At 42.8% G+C, this 15,308-nt stretch overlaps 1 protein-coding gene across 1 annotated transcript in view; it reads left to right on the top strand.

Moving 5' to 3' along the window:
- The window catches only part of LOC306920176 (nuclear factor of activated T-cells, cytoplasmic 3-like), a 141,852-nt gene that overhangs the window by 78,729 nt on the left and 47,815 nt on the right, over positions 1–15,308 (top strand). The window contains 3 exon segments of the mRNA XM_079496836.1: positions 1,228–1,427; positions 2,811–2,983; positions 6,713–6,853. Of these exon segments, the coding sequence (XP_079352962.1) occupies positions 1,228–1,427; positions 2,811–2,983; positions 6,713–6,853 (514 nt within the window).

Here is a 15,308-nt window from a genome sequence, read left to right as displayed (position 1 = left end):
CTTGATTTATACTCTCATGAATAAATGTATACGTAATACTCCATCACACGGCCTTGTCACTGTTAGATCTGCTATTTTCAACAGTGCAACATACAGTGCGACAGTCCGACTTTTCCACTCCGGTGTAACTTTTCTCTTGCGTTTGGGGAAAATGTGTCTTGCGGGTTTTAGCAGCAACTGGTAGCGAGCTTCGACTTTCTTTGGACAGAGTCTCGGAATTAAAGACCACCACCACGGCCGGGCCAGACCCCGCCAGACCCTGAGGTTCATGATCGTGGTCAGCTGAATGAAGGCGATCCGGGAGGTGTAACAGTGCTCACGTGCAAGGATCCTTATTAACCCATTTTGGGCGGGAACCCCTTTTGGTGTTTTAAAGCATTATGTTAGCTATTTTTGAAAAATTGTGAAAATGCGACGCAAATCTTTGAATATATATTTTTAACTCAAATCTTTGCTTCTGGGGAGGTCCCTGGAACATATTTTCGGATGGGGGTCGGTGGCCAATTACATATCGTTTTTGGGGTCCTTGACACGAAATATTGAGAACCAATGATACAGAAACATATGGTTTTTCAGAAAACTGTCAGGATTTTGAAGACATTTTTTTTTTTAATTTCGACGTCAGGCCAAAATGGGTTAAAGTGAGGGAAAAAACTGATAAGGCTCATTAGTTGGAGAACATCAGTGCCGGACCGGACTGGTGGGAGGCCAAAGCAGCAGATGAACATACCGCCGGGCCGGGCCCTGCCAGAACCATCCCAACACCCTGAGCTTGACATTTAGCCCATTTTGACCTGAGATCAGATTCTAAAAATGTCTTCTACATCCTGACAGTTTTCTGAAAAAGCTATGTTTCTATGTCTGTCGTTCTTCGATTTTTCAAAAATAGCAGATCTACAAGCTCATAGCGCGCCACTCGGTGGCGCGCTATGAGCTTGTAGATCTGCTATTTTTCAATAGCTAAAGCATAACATAATGCTAACACCAAAAGGGGTTCCCGCCCAGAATTTTAGGCCCCTCAAAAAAGAAAGAAAGAAAGAAAGAAAGTGAGGGAAAGCAAGTGGAAATGTAGAGTATTTGTTCGCTCATGCAACTCATCTGGACCATATGTGTTCAGGGTCTGTTTTCACTCACGTTATGCATCTTTCCTTCTCCCCTCTCTCTCTCTCCCTTTCTCTCTCTCTGTCTGTCTGTCTGCCCTACCCTACCATCTGTCTCGTCTCACAGCTCATTGGCTACAGCGAGAAGCCCATCAACCTGCAGATGTTCATCGGCACGGCGGACGACCGCTACTTGCGGCCGCACGCCTTCTACCAGGTGCACCGCATCACGGGGAAAACGGTGGCCACGGCCAGCCAGGAGATCATCCTCAACAGCTCCAAGGTTCTCGAAATTCCTCTGCTGCCCGAAAACAACATGTCGGCCAGGTAGGTGTCAGAAACTACTCCAGGCTTACGAGTTATGAGTCTACCAACGGTGGTGGGAGCCCCCGTCCCCGTGTGAAAAAACATAATCACGTTTATGACCGCACGGGGGGTCCACATGTCTTCCGACGCCTTTTAGTTTATGGATGTTTAACCCATTTTGGGCGGGAACCCCTTTTGGTGTTTTAAAGCATTATGTTATACTTTAGCTGTTGAAAAATAGCAGATCTACAAGCTCATAGCGCGGCACCGAGTGCCGCGCTATGAACTTGTAGATCTGCTATTTTTTGAAAAATCGTGAAAATGTGGCACACATCTTTGAATATATATTCTTTCAGAGCGAGCGTTTTTAACTCGAATCTTTGCTTCTGGGGGAGGGGTCCCTGGAACAACATATTTTCAGATGGGGGTCGGCGGCCAATTCCATATATTTTTGGGGGTCCTTGACATGAAATAGTTTGAGAACGGCTGACATATAGAAACCTAGGTTTTTCAGAAAACTGTCAGGATTTAGAAGACATTTTGTAGAATCGTTCCCAGGTCTAAATGGGTTAATTCAAACCAACAGGACAATCGCTGCGTGGCAGGAAAATACGAGGGTTTTCCCACACAAGCAAAGAAACAAGGACTTTATTTCCATATTTGTAATTCTGCATCATCCGGGCAAATTATATTTATACAAGCTCTGGTTTCATTTACCTTGGAATTGGCAGGGAGGTATTTGGTAGGGCTTTTCTTCACATTTACAGTTGTAATAAATCATATTCACGGGGCATTTGCAATTTGTGATTCGACACTTAACCCATTTTGGGCGGGAAGTTGCCCCTTTTGGTGTTTTAAAGCATTATGTTATGCTTTAGCTGTTGAAAAATAGCAGATCTACAAGCACCGAGCGCTATGAACTTGTACGTCTGCTATTTTTTGAAAAATCGTGAAAAATATGCCTCGAATCTTTGAATATATATTATTACAGAGTGAACATTTTAACTCAAATCTTTGCTCCTGGTGAGGTCCCTGGAACAACATATTTTCAGATGGGGGGACGGATGCATGTAACATATATTTTGGGGGTCCTTGACATGAAATATTGAGCACCACTGATACAGAAACATAAGGTTTTTCAGGAAAACTGTCAGGATTTAGAAGACATTTTTTTTAAATTTTGACGTCAGGCCTAAATGGGTTAATTTCCCCCCGTATTGCCCCGTTCCCCTACCGGGCTGTGGTTGGTTTTTTATATCACTCCCAGGACCCTCTCGGTACTTAAATATTTCTTCGATGCCTGCCAATTTCGGATGGGGTTTGCGCTCATGAGGGCCAACTGTTGTGTTTCCCCGACCCCCTCCCCCCCTCCTCCTCCTCCTCCTCTCCGCTCTACCTTTGCAGCATCGACTGTGCAGGCATCCTGAAGCTGCGGAACTCGGACATCGAGCTGCGGAAGGGGGAGACGGACATCGGGAGGAAGAACACGCGTGTGCGCGTGGTGTTCCGCGTGCACATCCCCCAGCCCAACGGCAAGGTGCTGTCGCTGCAGGCCGCCTCCATCCCTGTGGAGTGCTGTGAGTGTCTCTGCTTCCTGGACGGGAGTCACGCACGCACGCACGCACGCACGCACGCACGCACGCACGCACGCACACACACACACACACACACACACACACACACACACACACACACACACACACACACACACACACACACAAACAAAAATGTTTCTCTACATCCTGACAGTTTTCTGAAAAAGCTATGTTTCTATGTCAGTCGTTCTTCGATTTTTCAAAAATAGCGGACCTACAAGCTAGTAGCGCGGCACTCGGTGGCACGCTATGAGCTTGTAGATCTGCTATTTTTCAATAGCTAAAGCATAACATAATGCTAACACCAAATGGGGATCCCGCCCAAAATGGGTTAATGTACTTCAACATTTTAGTATGGCAATTTTATGAATGGCAATTTAAAATGTTGATCACGACGTGTTGGGAGCTTGCAGATCTGCTATTTTTTGGTATGCTAGCTAAGTATAAATCAGGCATACTGTAATTCCAATCCTAATCCTAAACCTAATCCCAACCTGATTTTCTTTTTTAGCCTATGTTAAACGTATTATAACCATAAAACAACCATTTCTCTTGTGAGGACCAGGAAAAGTGACGTCACAATGTCTGTTTCTCAAATTCAACCACCTTTACTTGGCACTCAGTATTGTGTACAAGTATAGTGTACGCACGCACGCACGCACGCACGCACGCACGCACGCACGCACGCACGCACGCACGCACGCACGCACGCACGCACACACACACACACACACACACACACACACACAGACCTCCAAACAAGAATTTTGATAGCACATGAATCCTGAAAAGCCCTTGATGCCCTACTACTGTACATACAGTACAAGGCTTCCACACGACAGCCACCATATACAAATACAGACACCCCGGCACACACACACACACGCATGCTCCCTCACAGACATTGTACAGTTCTGCAAACTGTACATGTTGATTAAAGAGCCACAGTACTGCTGCTCTAGCTCTTTTAGTGAATGTTGATTTAATCTACTGTTTGCACTCATTGAAAGACGCTTTAGATAACAACGTCCGATAAATGCCCTTCTAGTCCAGCATTGGGCTCAGCGGCCACACAAAGACATGCACACGAAACACACGCAATCACATACATACATAATAATCCATCCATCCATCTTCAACCGCTTATACGTAGTCGGGTCGCGGGGGCAACAGCTCCACCAAAGAGCTCCAGACTTCCCTCTCCAGAGCAACATTAGTGACTTCCTCCTGGGGGATTCCGAGACGTTCCGAGGCCAGTGAGTCGATGTATTTCCTCCAACTGCGCCTTGGTCTTCCCCGGGGGGTCTCCTCCCAGTACATAATACATAATAATGATGATAAATAATGATAATGATAATAACCAGTAAGACGCTTGAGGGCGAGAAAGTGATGGGCGAGGTCGCGTGCCCGCATCCACCTGGGTGACGACGGCAGACTGCTGGGCGAGCGCTGGCGCTTTGGCATGTGGGGGGGGTCAGATCAACATATGGAATGTCAGAACAGGCCAGCTCCATATATGGAGATATAAGGGTGGCAGCGGGGGCGGTGTCTTGAGTGTACAGGGTTTGATGAGGTCTGCCCTATATATGGAGCGTGTCTTGAGTGTACAGGGTTTGATGAGGTCTGCCCATATATGGAGCGTGTCTTGAGTGTACAGGGTTTGATGAGGTCTTCCCATATATGGAGCGTGTCTTGAGTGTACAGGGTTTGATGAGGTGTGACCTGACGGACGGACGGACAGACAGACAGGTTTTGCAGGTTTTCATAGTAATCTGCGACCTATGATCGCAATAATAACTAGAACTGCACTCTGTCAAGTGCCTACTTGCTTGTTGCACACAAGTAGGCCATAAATGGCCTTCTAGTGCGCAAGCAGAGCGCGCACTAGTGTTGAAAAATGATGATGGTAATTACTTATAAGCTTGTTTGACGTCACACTGGAACACGTCATCGTTACGTCACCGTCAACTATACCCTGGCACTGGTACATATATTTAACACGTCATTATGCTCATGTGTCCATATATGTGTACATGTATATATGTATGTATATTTACTTTTCTGAGTGGTTGGTGGTATAATGTAATCGGCTGGGTCAATTGACACAATTGAAACGTATCATCATCGTCAACCAATTATACCCTGGCATTGGTACATAATCTAAATCACGATTCACGGAAAACATACCTGCACGGTCAGCTTCCGTATGTCCGTATGACATCATATCACGTGCATTCTAAGGGACATTTGTACATATCTTCATCACGTCATGGGACATATGCTTCGTAGCATGACAAAAACACACCTGCGCGGTCAGCTTGGGGCCAGCATATGACGTCATAACGTGTGCTGGCCCCAAACATCGCACCTGGCCGAAAACATGACTTGCACGCTCTGCTTGCGCAAGTAATAAGAATATACGTCAGACTTATATATATATCTCTTTTCTTGGTTGGTCCCCCAAGTCGCAAAATAAAACAAATGTATTAGAACAGAAGAGAAATAGTTACAAGGCAGAAAGAGAGATTTGATTAGAGTTCTGCGGGGAAAAGCGAGTCTGAAGAGGCGTGTTGCGAGGGAGGCTTTGAACACTGCAAGGGTGGGGCCGGCTTTGACGTGAGGTGGCTCAGGTGGGAGTGAGTGGGAGGGGGCTGCCAGGAGTAGTCACAGGAGATATTTAGAGTCTCTTTTACAAGGAACTCAGTTCTCATAAAATGAAGATACAACAGCAACATAATATATAACAAAACGTAATATATTGTACAATATATTATACAGAAATTGTCCCGTCAGAATCAGAATCTCGCATGTCACATCACAGGTCTATAGGTGTAAAGAAGTATGTGAATTAATTTCTTTCGTGAGCGCTTCGTCATTCTGTAGTCTTTCGAGAGAAGGGAGAGGTTAGAGATAGAGTAAGAGCGGGAGAGAAAAGGTTTAACCCATTTTGGGCGGGAACCCATTTTGGTGTTTTAACTAAGCATTATGTTATACTTTAGCTATTGAAAAATAGCAGATCTACAAGTTCATAGCGCGGCACCGAGTGCCGCGCTATGAACTTGTAGGTCTGCTATTTTTGAAAAATCGTGAAAATGTGCCTCAAAATCTTTGAATATATATTCTTTCAGAGTTTCAGTTTTTAACTCAAATCTTTGCTTCTGGAGAGGTCCCCTGGAACAACATATTTTCAGATGGGGGTCATATTATATATATATATATGGCAGCATATTACATATAATGTTTGTGGGGTCCTTGACATGAAATATTGAGCACCACTGATACAGAAACATAAGGTTTTTCAGATTTTTCTTTTTTTTATTTCGACGTCAGGCCTACATGGGTTAAATAATTGGCCTAAATGGGTTAAAACACACACACACACACACACACACACACACACACAAAACTTTAAAAAAAACTTAACTTAAAAAAAAACTTAACTTCAAAAAAACTTAAAAAGTAAAAACTTTAAAAAAAAATCTTAAAAAACACTTAAAAACATAAAAAACATAAGATAACTTTTTTTTTTTTTTTTATGTACGTAATTATTCTAATTGTTGTTATTGCAATTTACGAGCTGCGTTTGCTTCCCGCGTTTGCACGTCTTAATATATATGTATAAGATACATATATATCCATGTGATTGATGATGATGATGATAATAATCATGGTGTGGTGCGTTCCTCTGTGGTTCTGTGCTTGCCTTCCCAGCCCAGAGATCGGCCCAGGAGCTTCCCCAGGTGGAGAAGTCCAGCCTGAGCAGCTGTCTGGTCAGCGGGGGAGAGGAGATGCTCATCACCGGATCCAACTTCTTCCCCGAGTCTAAGGTCATCTTCCTGGAGAAGGGTCCCGGTGAGAGAGACGCCATTACAGCAGCATGACTCACACACACACAAACACACAAACACACACACACACACACACACACACACACACACACACACACACACACACACACACACACACACACACACACAAACGCACACGCACACACACACACACACACACACAAACACACACACACACACACACACACACACACACACACACACACACACACACACACACACACACACACACACACACACTGTGTGGAACAGTGGTGTAAAGTAACCAAGTGCAGTATTTACTGTACTTAAGTACAATTTTGAGGTATTTCAGTTCTTTTACTTCTACTCCACTACATCTCAAAGTGTCAAACTGTTCTCCCTGACGTGATTACCTCTGGGCTGAGTGGTAGAAATGTGCTCTCCCACATGGGAGACTGCGGGATTGAATCCTCGGCACATAAAAGTTACAGACTGCATCTTTAAAAACAACGGACATCTGAATTTCATTCGTGAATCAATCTTTTCTCCAAGGGTCTATTTTTGTCTAGATGTTTGGCTACAGAAGTTGATTATCATACCGTACTGAAATGTAGGGCATCCACTGGCTTCGTTGAAAAACACAAACCATGTTGTGCTTCAGTTAACAGTAATGTCAAGACTTATACGCAGCTGCTGGAGCAGCCGGGAACAGTCAAAGCCTTTTATTCAGGTGCTATAGTAAGAAATGAATGACGTTTCCATCTTTAGATCTTCTTCCAAGTCATGACTCTTCTGCAACTGTTGTCCCCATGCTCCTGTGACGCACCAGACTAGCCGTATTAGGCTGAGGCGCACTCGTAGACTCCCTTTGTAGACTAGGCTTCAGTGTTGTTTTTGGCAGCAAATTTTGATTTTAGTTTTAGTCATTATAGTCTCTTGAATAGTTTTCATTTAGTTTCAGTCACATTTTAGTCACCTGGAATGTTTTAGTGTTAGTCTAGTTTTAGTCGACTAAATCTACAGTTGATTTAGTCGAACAAAATGTGTTTTGGCGGGCCTTGATGCCGTCGTAATGACTGTTTTTTTCACTTGCTGAAAATAGCAGATCTACCAGCTCACAACGCGTCGCAGCGCGACGCGTTGTGAGCTGGTAGATCTGCTATTTTCAGCATGCAACCAAGTGTAAAATGACTTATACTGGATCTCTTGTCCACTATAGTCCCTTCCTAACATTTTAGTCTAGTTTGTATTTGTTGACGAAATCGTCAGTATATTTAGTCTTAGTTTTAGTCATCATAGCTTAGTTTTCATGTAGTTTCCATTTAGTTTTCGTCAGTGGAAAAAGGTAGTCGACGAACATTTTTCGTCTTAGTTTTAGTCGACGAAAACAACACTGGTAGGCTTAGAGTTAGCATAACATGCTCCCCGTCGGAGCCTCTGAAAGCCAGATTTTTTACAATAGCCGATCTGAAAGCTCACAATGCATTGCAGTGTTAAAGGTATATTCAGTGATTTGACTTAATTCAAATATCACTTATTTTTTCTTTTTTTCTGCATAATCCTCCCTACTATAGAGTGTGCTGACCATATAAGGAGTTCCTCCCTGTCCCCAGTGAGCCCCTGGGGTCAAAAAACCCTAGTTTCAGTTTTGGTGGCGGGTGGCAAAACCTTCATCCAATCAGGATGAGTGGGGCCTTCCTCCAATCATGATCGAGTGGGGGCGGGCCTTGGTGCACATGCTGTTGACCTGTTGCACTTCCCCCCACTGTAGAGCGTGCATGTGCACATTTTGTTACCGGGGCGGACTGGGTGGTTTTCCAAATCACCCAAATCACTGAATGCTCCTTTAATATGTTGTGAGCTTGTAGATCTGATGCTTGCGGCCTGCGAGTGGCATCTTGACACCGCATGTCAATATACAATATGCTTTGATGATACATAATACAGTGTTTTAATCAAATAAAAGAGTAAAACTAACTTTACTCTAGTAACGTTAAAAAGCAATCTGGCACATTTTCAAACAAGCCTCAGAAACCACTTGTTGGTTTAATTATGAGACTAAAGGAGTGAGAAAAAAGATTGTGAGGTGAAAACAAACACAGCTGTAGTAAATCCCCACTCAGATTCCTTAGTCAATGAGTTTTAAAAGGCAGAATCAGTGTCCCTTTTAACCCTTTTGGTGTTTTAAGCATTATGTTTTAGCTATTGCTTTAGCTAGCGCTATATGAACTTGTAGTTCGTGAAAATGGGCCTCAAATCTTTGAATATATATTATTACAGAGTTCTTGCTTCTGGGGAGGTCCCTGGAACAACATATTTTCAGATGTGGGGCGGAGGCATATTACAATTGTTGGGGTCCTTGACATGAAATATTGAGCACCACAGAAAACTGTCAGGATTTAGAAGACATTTTTATAAATGTCGACGTCAGGCCTAAATGGGTTAAGGAACCAAATGATTAAACAACATAATGGTGTCATTGTTGTCTCATACAATTAGCTTCCGACCAAAAAAGAAAAATCCGAGTCGTGCACCTGATTTATGTGGCATGTGCTACAAAATATGACTTTATTGTTTCTGGCAAACAAGTAGATGAGAGTTGTCAATCTTTTTGTGTCTCCTAGAGCGCTCTTCAAACCCTTTGAAGCTATAGAAACAAACAATGACACTTTTTTCAGCGTGAAATCCGTCTAGCTCTGTGTTAACTCATTTTGGCCTGACGTTGAAATTTACAAAAATGTCTTCAAAATCCTGACAGTTTTCTGAAAAACCTTATGTTTCTGGACCCCAAAAATTAGGACCCCAAAAATGATATGTAATATGCCTCCGCCCCCCCCATATTTTTCAATTGCTAAAGTATAACATTATAATGCTTTAAAACACCAAAAGGGGTTCCCGCACAAAATGGGTTAATTGCACTACATGGGTTTACCTTGTCATGCCAGGAATGTCTCCGCTTGGCTCAGGTAGACAATAGATCTCTCAAAACAGACAATGGACATGTCTGACTGGGGGCCATTAGTGTAATGATGCTGGGGCATGTGTTCTGTGTCTTCTACAAACACACGCCATGTCACTTATTGTCTGGTTTATCAGCTCCGCCATCAGATCTGCCAGGTTGTCTTGGCCCTGGCTAGCACCGTGCAAGCCTTCAGGGCATGTCCTCACACGCACGCACGCACGCACGCACGCACGCACGCACGCACGGCCGCACGCACGCACGCACGCACGCACGCACGCATACACACACACACACACACACACACACACACACACACACACACACACACACACAGGACAGATTTATTGCTTCTGGTTACGTAAGTTTATCCCAGTGAGCACTGTAAATAGACCAGGTGTTATCTTGTATCCAGACTTGCACCATATTATTTTGTTAATTTCTAACGTGGTCTACTTGTGCTCGTGTTTGGTGCAGGAGATGTATCTCGGAGCACTGGCAGAGACGATTATTGCTTATACACGATTTGATTTACTGTACCCAAAGACACAAAATACCTAATAATGACATAACCCATTTTGGGCGGGAACCCCTTTTGGTGTTAGCATTATGTTATGCTTTAGCTATTGAAAAATCACACCCGTGTGAACTGAGTGGTGTAAGGTCTTATATAGACTGATCAGCTGTGGTCTGACGTAATGTCTGACGTAATGAAATCACACCCGTGTGAACTGGGTGACCATAGCAACCATGCTCATTTTTTGGTACGAACAGACAAACAGACAGACAGACACGTAAACTAACAAAGCCAGTTGTAGGAGTGGTTTACACCACTCAAAAATAGCAGATCTACAAGCTCACGCTACGAGCTTGTAGGTCTGCTATTTTTGAAAAATTGAAGAACGACTGACATAGAAACATAGCTTTTTCAGAAAACTGTCAGGATGTAGAAGACATTTTTAGAATCTAATCTCAGGTTAAAATGACTTAAGTTATCATCTAAACTAGAGATCACCTACGGCAGGAGAGACTGAGAGAGGCTGTTGTAACCACTTTAATCCTGGTATCTATATTTTGGGCATGCGTAAAAAGACGCCAAATATAGCCAATCTACAAGTTAAATTTGGTAAATAGCTCGTTAAGTGGTTAAATCCTGTTACAAACATAAGCACAACATGTCATGGAGGATGAGGCTGATTGATTGATTGATTGATTGATTGAAATATTTATTAACCGTTTGCAGAATTACAGTACAGTACATTTCAAGCACAACTCAATAGAAAGACTGTTAACTGTGAGTGGACGACCCAATAAAGCATTGCACTTGTTTACAAGAGGGTCCACCATGTTCAATTCATCAAAACAGGTAAAAAGGCAAAAGAAACATATACAGTGAGGGGAAAAGGGGTGGGAAATGGGGGACAGGGACAGGCTCACATGCTGGATTCAGTGTGGAAGCTTAAATTCCTGAAAAATCACGTACTGTGAGTGGATAGGCCTGACGTCGAAATAAAAAAAAAAGTCTTCTGAAAGAATATATATTTTCAGCTTGTAGGTCTGCTATTTTTCAAAAATAGCAGACCTACAAGCTCGTAGCGCGCCACTTGGTGGCGCGCTACGAGCTTGTAGATCTGCTATTTTTCAATAGCTAAAGTATAGGGTGGCTAGTGTAGGATTCTGTTCAACTTCTTTATATCACATGGCATGGGAATAAACTTGTTTAAAGACTATCGGGGAATTCAGCATGTTTGATCATGTGAAGATGAAATTATGCATCGTTTAAGAATTGCCCTCTGGGAGTACCCTGGTAACTTAATCAATAGCTTCATCGCTATAGTAACGCCCATAAGACATACATATGTGACCAGATTTGACTGAGAGACTGCCGCAGAATGCTACTGCGGAACATTATTTCCACTGGTAAGCCGTATAGCTTGGATCACCAGTTAAAAATGACTTCTGAACATGGTTACAACAACAGAGGAGCAGCTTCTGGCAACATAAGAATAAAAACTTTCAAAAAGAATATCAAGATATACCTTGCCAATTTGCCAAGTACATAACTGTGAACTGTGATTTGCGAATTTGTTCTTTTGATTTATAATGTGAATTTGTTCTTTGTATTTGTTTTTATTTTGTTCTGTTTTTTATTTTAAATTGTATTTTTAGTTGTACATTTGTATTGTATTTGTTTTATTCAGGACCCCAGGAAGACTAGAGGCTCAGTCATGTGTCTCTAATGGGGATCCTTCAATAAACATAAATATAAACATAAACCATCGCGCAAATTCCAGCTTTTCACCAGAGGAGATTTTTTTATTTTTTTATTTTTTTATGAGTTAATAGCACAAGCAGACTCTTCACATACTAGAGCATGTCTGAAATAAGTGTCAGAGCTGAAATCGACATGTAAATATGAAATAAATGCTTAAACATGTAGCTATAGGTGTAATGTTAGAGTCCACAGAAGTGAACCTTTCAAGTCTGTTTTCTCAACTCGCTGTTTCTCTGCAAGACATTACTCTATACGCCATATCTCCAAAACTGGTGGGTCAAACTGAACCACCAATATGTCAATTTGAAGCTATGATTCCCTGCTTTCATATGACATGAAAAAACGAAAATTAAAAAAAAATCCAATGGCAGTCCCTCAGTCAAATTTAGTCACATAATTAATATGTATACACAGTCAAGGCACTGGCTGAGCAAAGTCTATGGAGACTAGCGTCTCCACAATTATTGTCATATGCATTGTGACACTCAACATTGTGACAACCCAACTTTGACACTATAGTTGAGGCTTCGCTCCCCTTCGTCCCCCATTTCTCAACCCACCACAAGGACAGGTCGAGAAAGTGTTTCCCGGCCGGTCTGTCGGAGAACACTGAAACGTGGAAATACCGCACCACCACGATTGGTGATTTTTCACTTGATAAACTGTGTACCGTATATAAAATATAGATTCCCTATAGTGGATGTCTTAGTTTTTGTTTATGCTTATTTGCTCTGATTATAAAGATCGTTATTGTCATTTTGACAGCTCAGGCTTTCCACCCGTATAGCTATGCTTTCCGTGGGTACTTTACTTTCCACATGGAAGCTGCACTGCTCGGACATTTTTAAATTCAAGATTTTAACTACCGGCTGTGGTTCTGAAAGTATTGAAGATTAGTCGACCGCATGGCTTAACCCATTTTGGACCGAGGTCGATTAAAAAAAAGGTTTCTAAATCCTAATTCTTTTCTGAAAAACCCATGTCACCCTATGTCAGTGGTGCTCAACCTTTTTCATGTCAAGGACCCCCAGAATGATCTCTATTGGGCCACGGACCCCCATCTCAAAATATGTAGTTCCAGGGACCCCCCAGAAGCCAATATTTTAGTTAAAAATGTTTGCTCTGAAATATATATTCAAAGATTTGCGCCACATTTTAATGATTTTTCAAAAATAGCAGACCTACAAGCTCGTAGCGCGCCACTCGGTGGCGCGCTATGAGCTTGTAGATCTGCTATTTTTCAATAGCTAAATTATATAAAACACCAAAAGGGGTTCCCGCCCAAAATGGCTTAATGCACATGTGTCTGTCTGTGTGCTTGTTGCTGGGTGCAGCTGGACCACGTGAGCCAAGCTCCGTTGCTCTCGTTGGCTGTGGAGTGGAAACACTCTCGTTCGACGCCACTTGCAAGTTGCAACTGACGGAAAGTAATTGCTGTATGCATGCAGCAATTATTACAGTTTTAAACTAACGTCAACACAGCTTAAAGACAGCTTAAAAGGATGAAGTGCCGTGATTTTTTTCCATCCTAAAACATGGTCATCAATCATGTATTATTATGGAGGAAGGAGGAAGATTTTTTTTTCAAAAAAAGTGTACAGTATTTGTTAAAATGTCGTTTTTATGTGTGCACGCCCACCAGTTCATTAAGTATGCCTGGTTTGCCTGGTGGGTGGTGATGGGTGGTGATCCACCTGAACTGAAGCCGCACCCACAGCTGTTCGCCGTTTTGTAATCATTTTAAAGAAATAGCGGCGGCTTGCAAGGGCTTCTGGGAAACTGAGTCCAATGCAAAGTGAACGAGGGTGTAGGGAGTCGGGACAATCTTAGCTCACTTTGCTCTTTGTCTCACTTTGTGCAAATACTTTCGCAAAGGTAATTAAACCTTGCTGCTTTGAGTCCAGACAGCAGTCTGTAAATGATATATTAATTTTAGCCGGAAATGCTTTGGCAACGTCTCAGGACCCCCGCCCCGCCCCCTCCCGACCCCCAATATAAATTGACTGCTACAACAACCTTAATAATAGAGAAATACACCAATAAATACTGAAACCAGATATAATCATTAGGGAAGGTGTATGCATGTACTATGTGTACTATTATGTAAACTCTTCATTTCATAATTTGGGGACCCCCCAAAATAAATTGGCGACCCCCAGAGGGGTTGCGACCCACGGGTTGAGAACCCCTGATGTAGTCAATCAATATCGATTCCTTTCTCATCTACACAGCTGCTGCTTTGAATCTTTAATTTCAAAATGTGATGCTTTCCAGTTTCCATACAGTCAGTTCCTTCACCTCAACAAGCAGACACACACTTTGACAGCTGTCACACATACATTTCGAACAAGCCCAACTATTGTATAGTGCCGTGCTCAGTGTCGTGGACTAGATTTCCACACTGCCTGTGTGAGAGAGGCGTAGTAGACACCAAAGTAGTGATAAAGCACTCAACCTGCTCCAGCAGAGGCCTGAGTGTGACTCTCTATGGCCACCTTAACTTCAATAATAAATACATAATCTTTGATCACTCTCTCTACCGCGAGTGCATGTGTTTGGTCCGACTAGTCATTGGTCCAAAACACGAGAACCCACCTCAAACCCTAACCTAACCATAACCGCAAGCACGGGAGCAGACGCTAGTCCGAGGTGCGGACACATGTCGAACCAATGCTCCGTCGGACCATAGTATGCCTCCCCTCTACCGCAGTCATGGTTCCCAAAGTGGGGTCCAGGAACCCGCAGGTGTGCTTTATAGGGGCGGGCGGGGGGGAGGGGAGCAGATCTACAAGCTCACATCGCATCACCTCGTGCCACGGTGCAAGTCTACATCAGCTATTTTTTAATATCGAAAAACGTTGAAAATATGGAATTATCTTTATTTATTCATTTTTTACAAAAATGTTCTCTTCTTGGGGTCCCACCATGACACGTACTATTGTATGAGTACAGAATAAAGAATGTTTGCTTTCGCCATCTTTGTTGAAGACAAAAAAAAGGGCAATTCAAATTTAGTCTTACTAGAAGTACTAAAAGTTTCTCAATCTTATATTTAGATTTAGTCTGGCTTAATCTAGTCACCTCTGAGGTAGGTTTCTGGAGGTCAATGATTAAAGTGTGATTACCTTTGAGGGGATTAAGTCCACCCATCAAGCCCATTAGTGTCAACCTCAGACCATCAGATCATGGTCTGATTTGGAATCTAAATGGCTTTGTGTTTCTGCCATTGTCCTGGCTCTGCTCTAATTAAGAGCAATTTAGACG

The sequence above is a fragment of the Electrona antarctica genome (assembly GCF_951216825.1).
Source record: "Electrona antarctica genome assembly, chromosome: 3".
Classification (NCBI taxonomy): domain Eukaryota; kingdom Metazoa; phylum Chordata; class Actinopteri; order Myctophiformes; family Myctophidae; genus Electrona; species Electrona antarctica.
The sequence above is the reverse complement of the archived record's forward strand: the minus strand, read 5'-3'. Positions and strand labels throughout refer to the sequence as shown.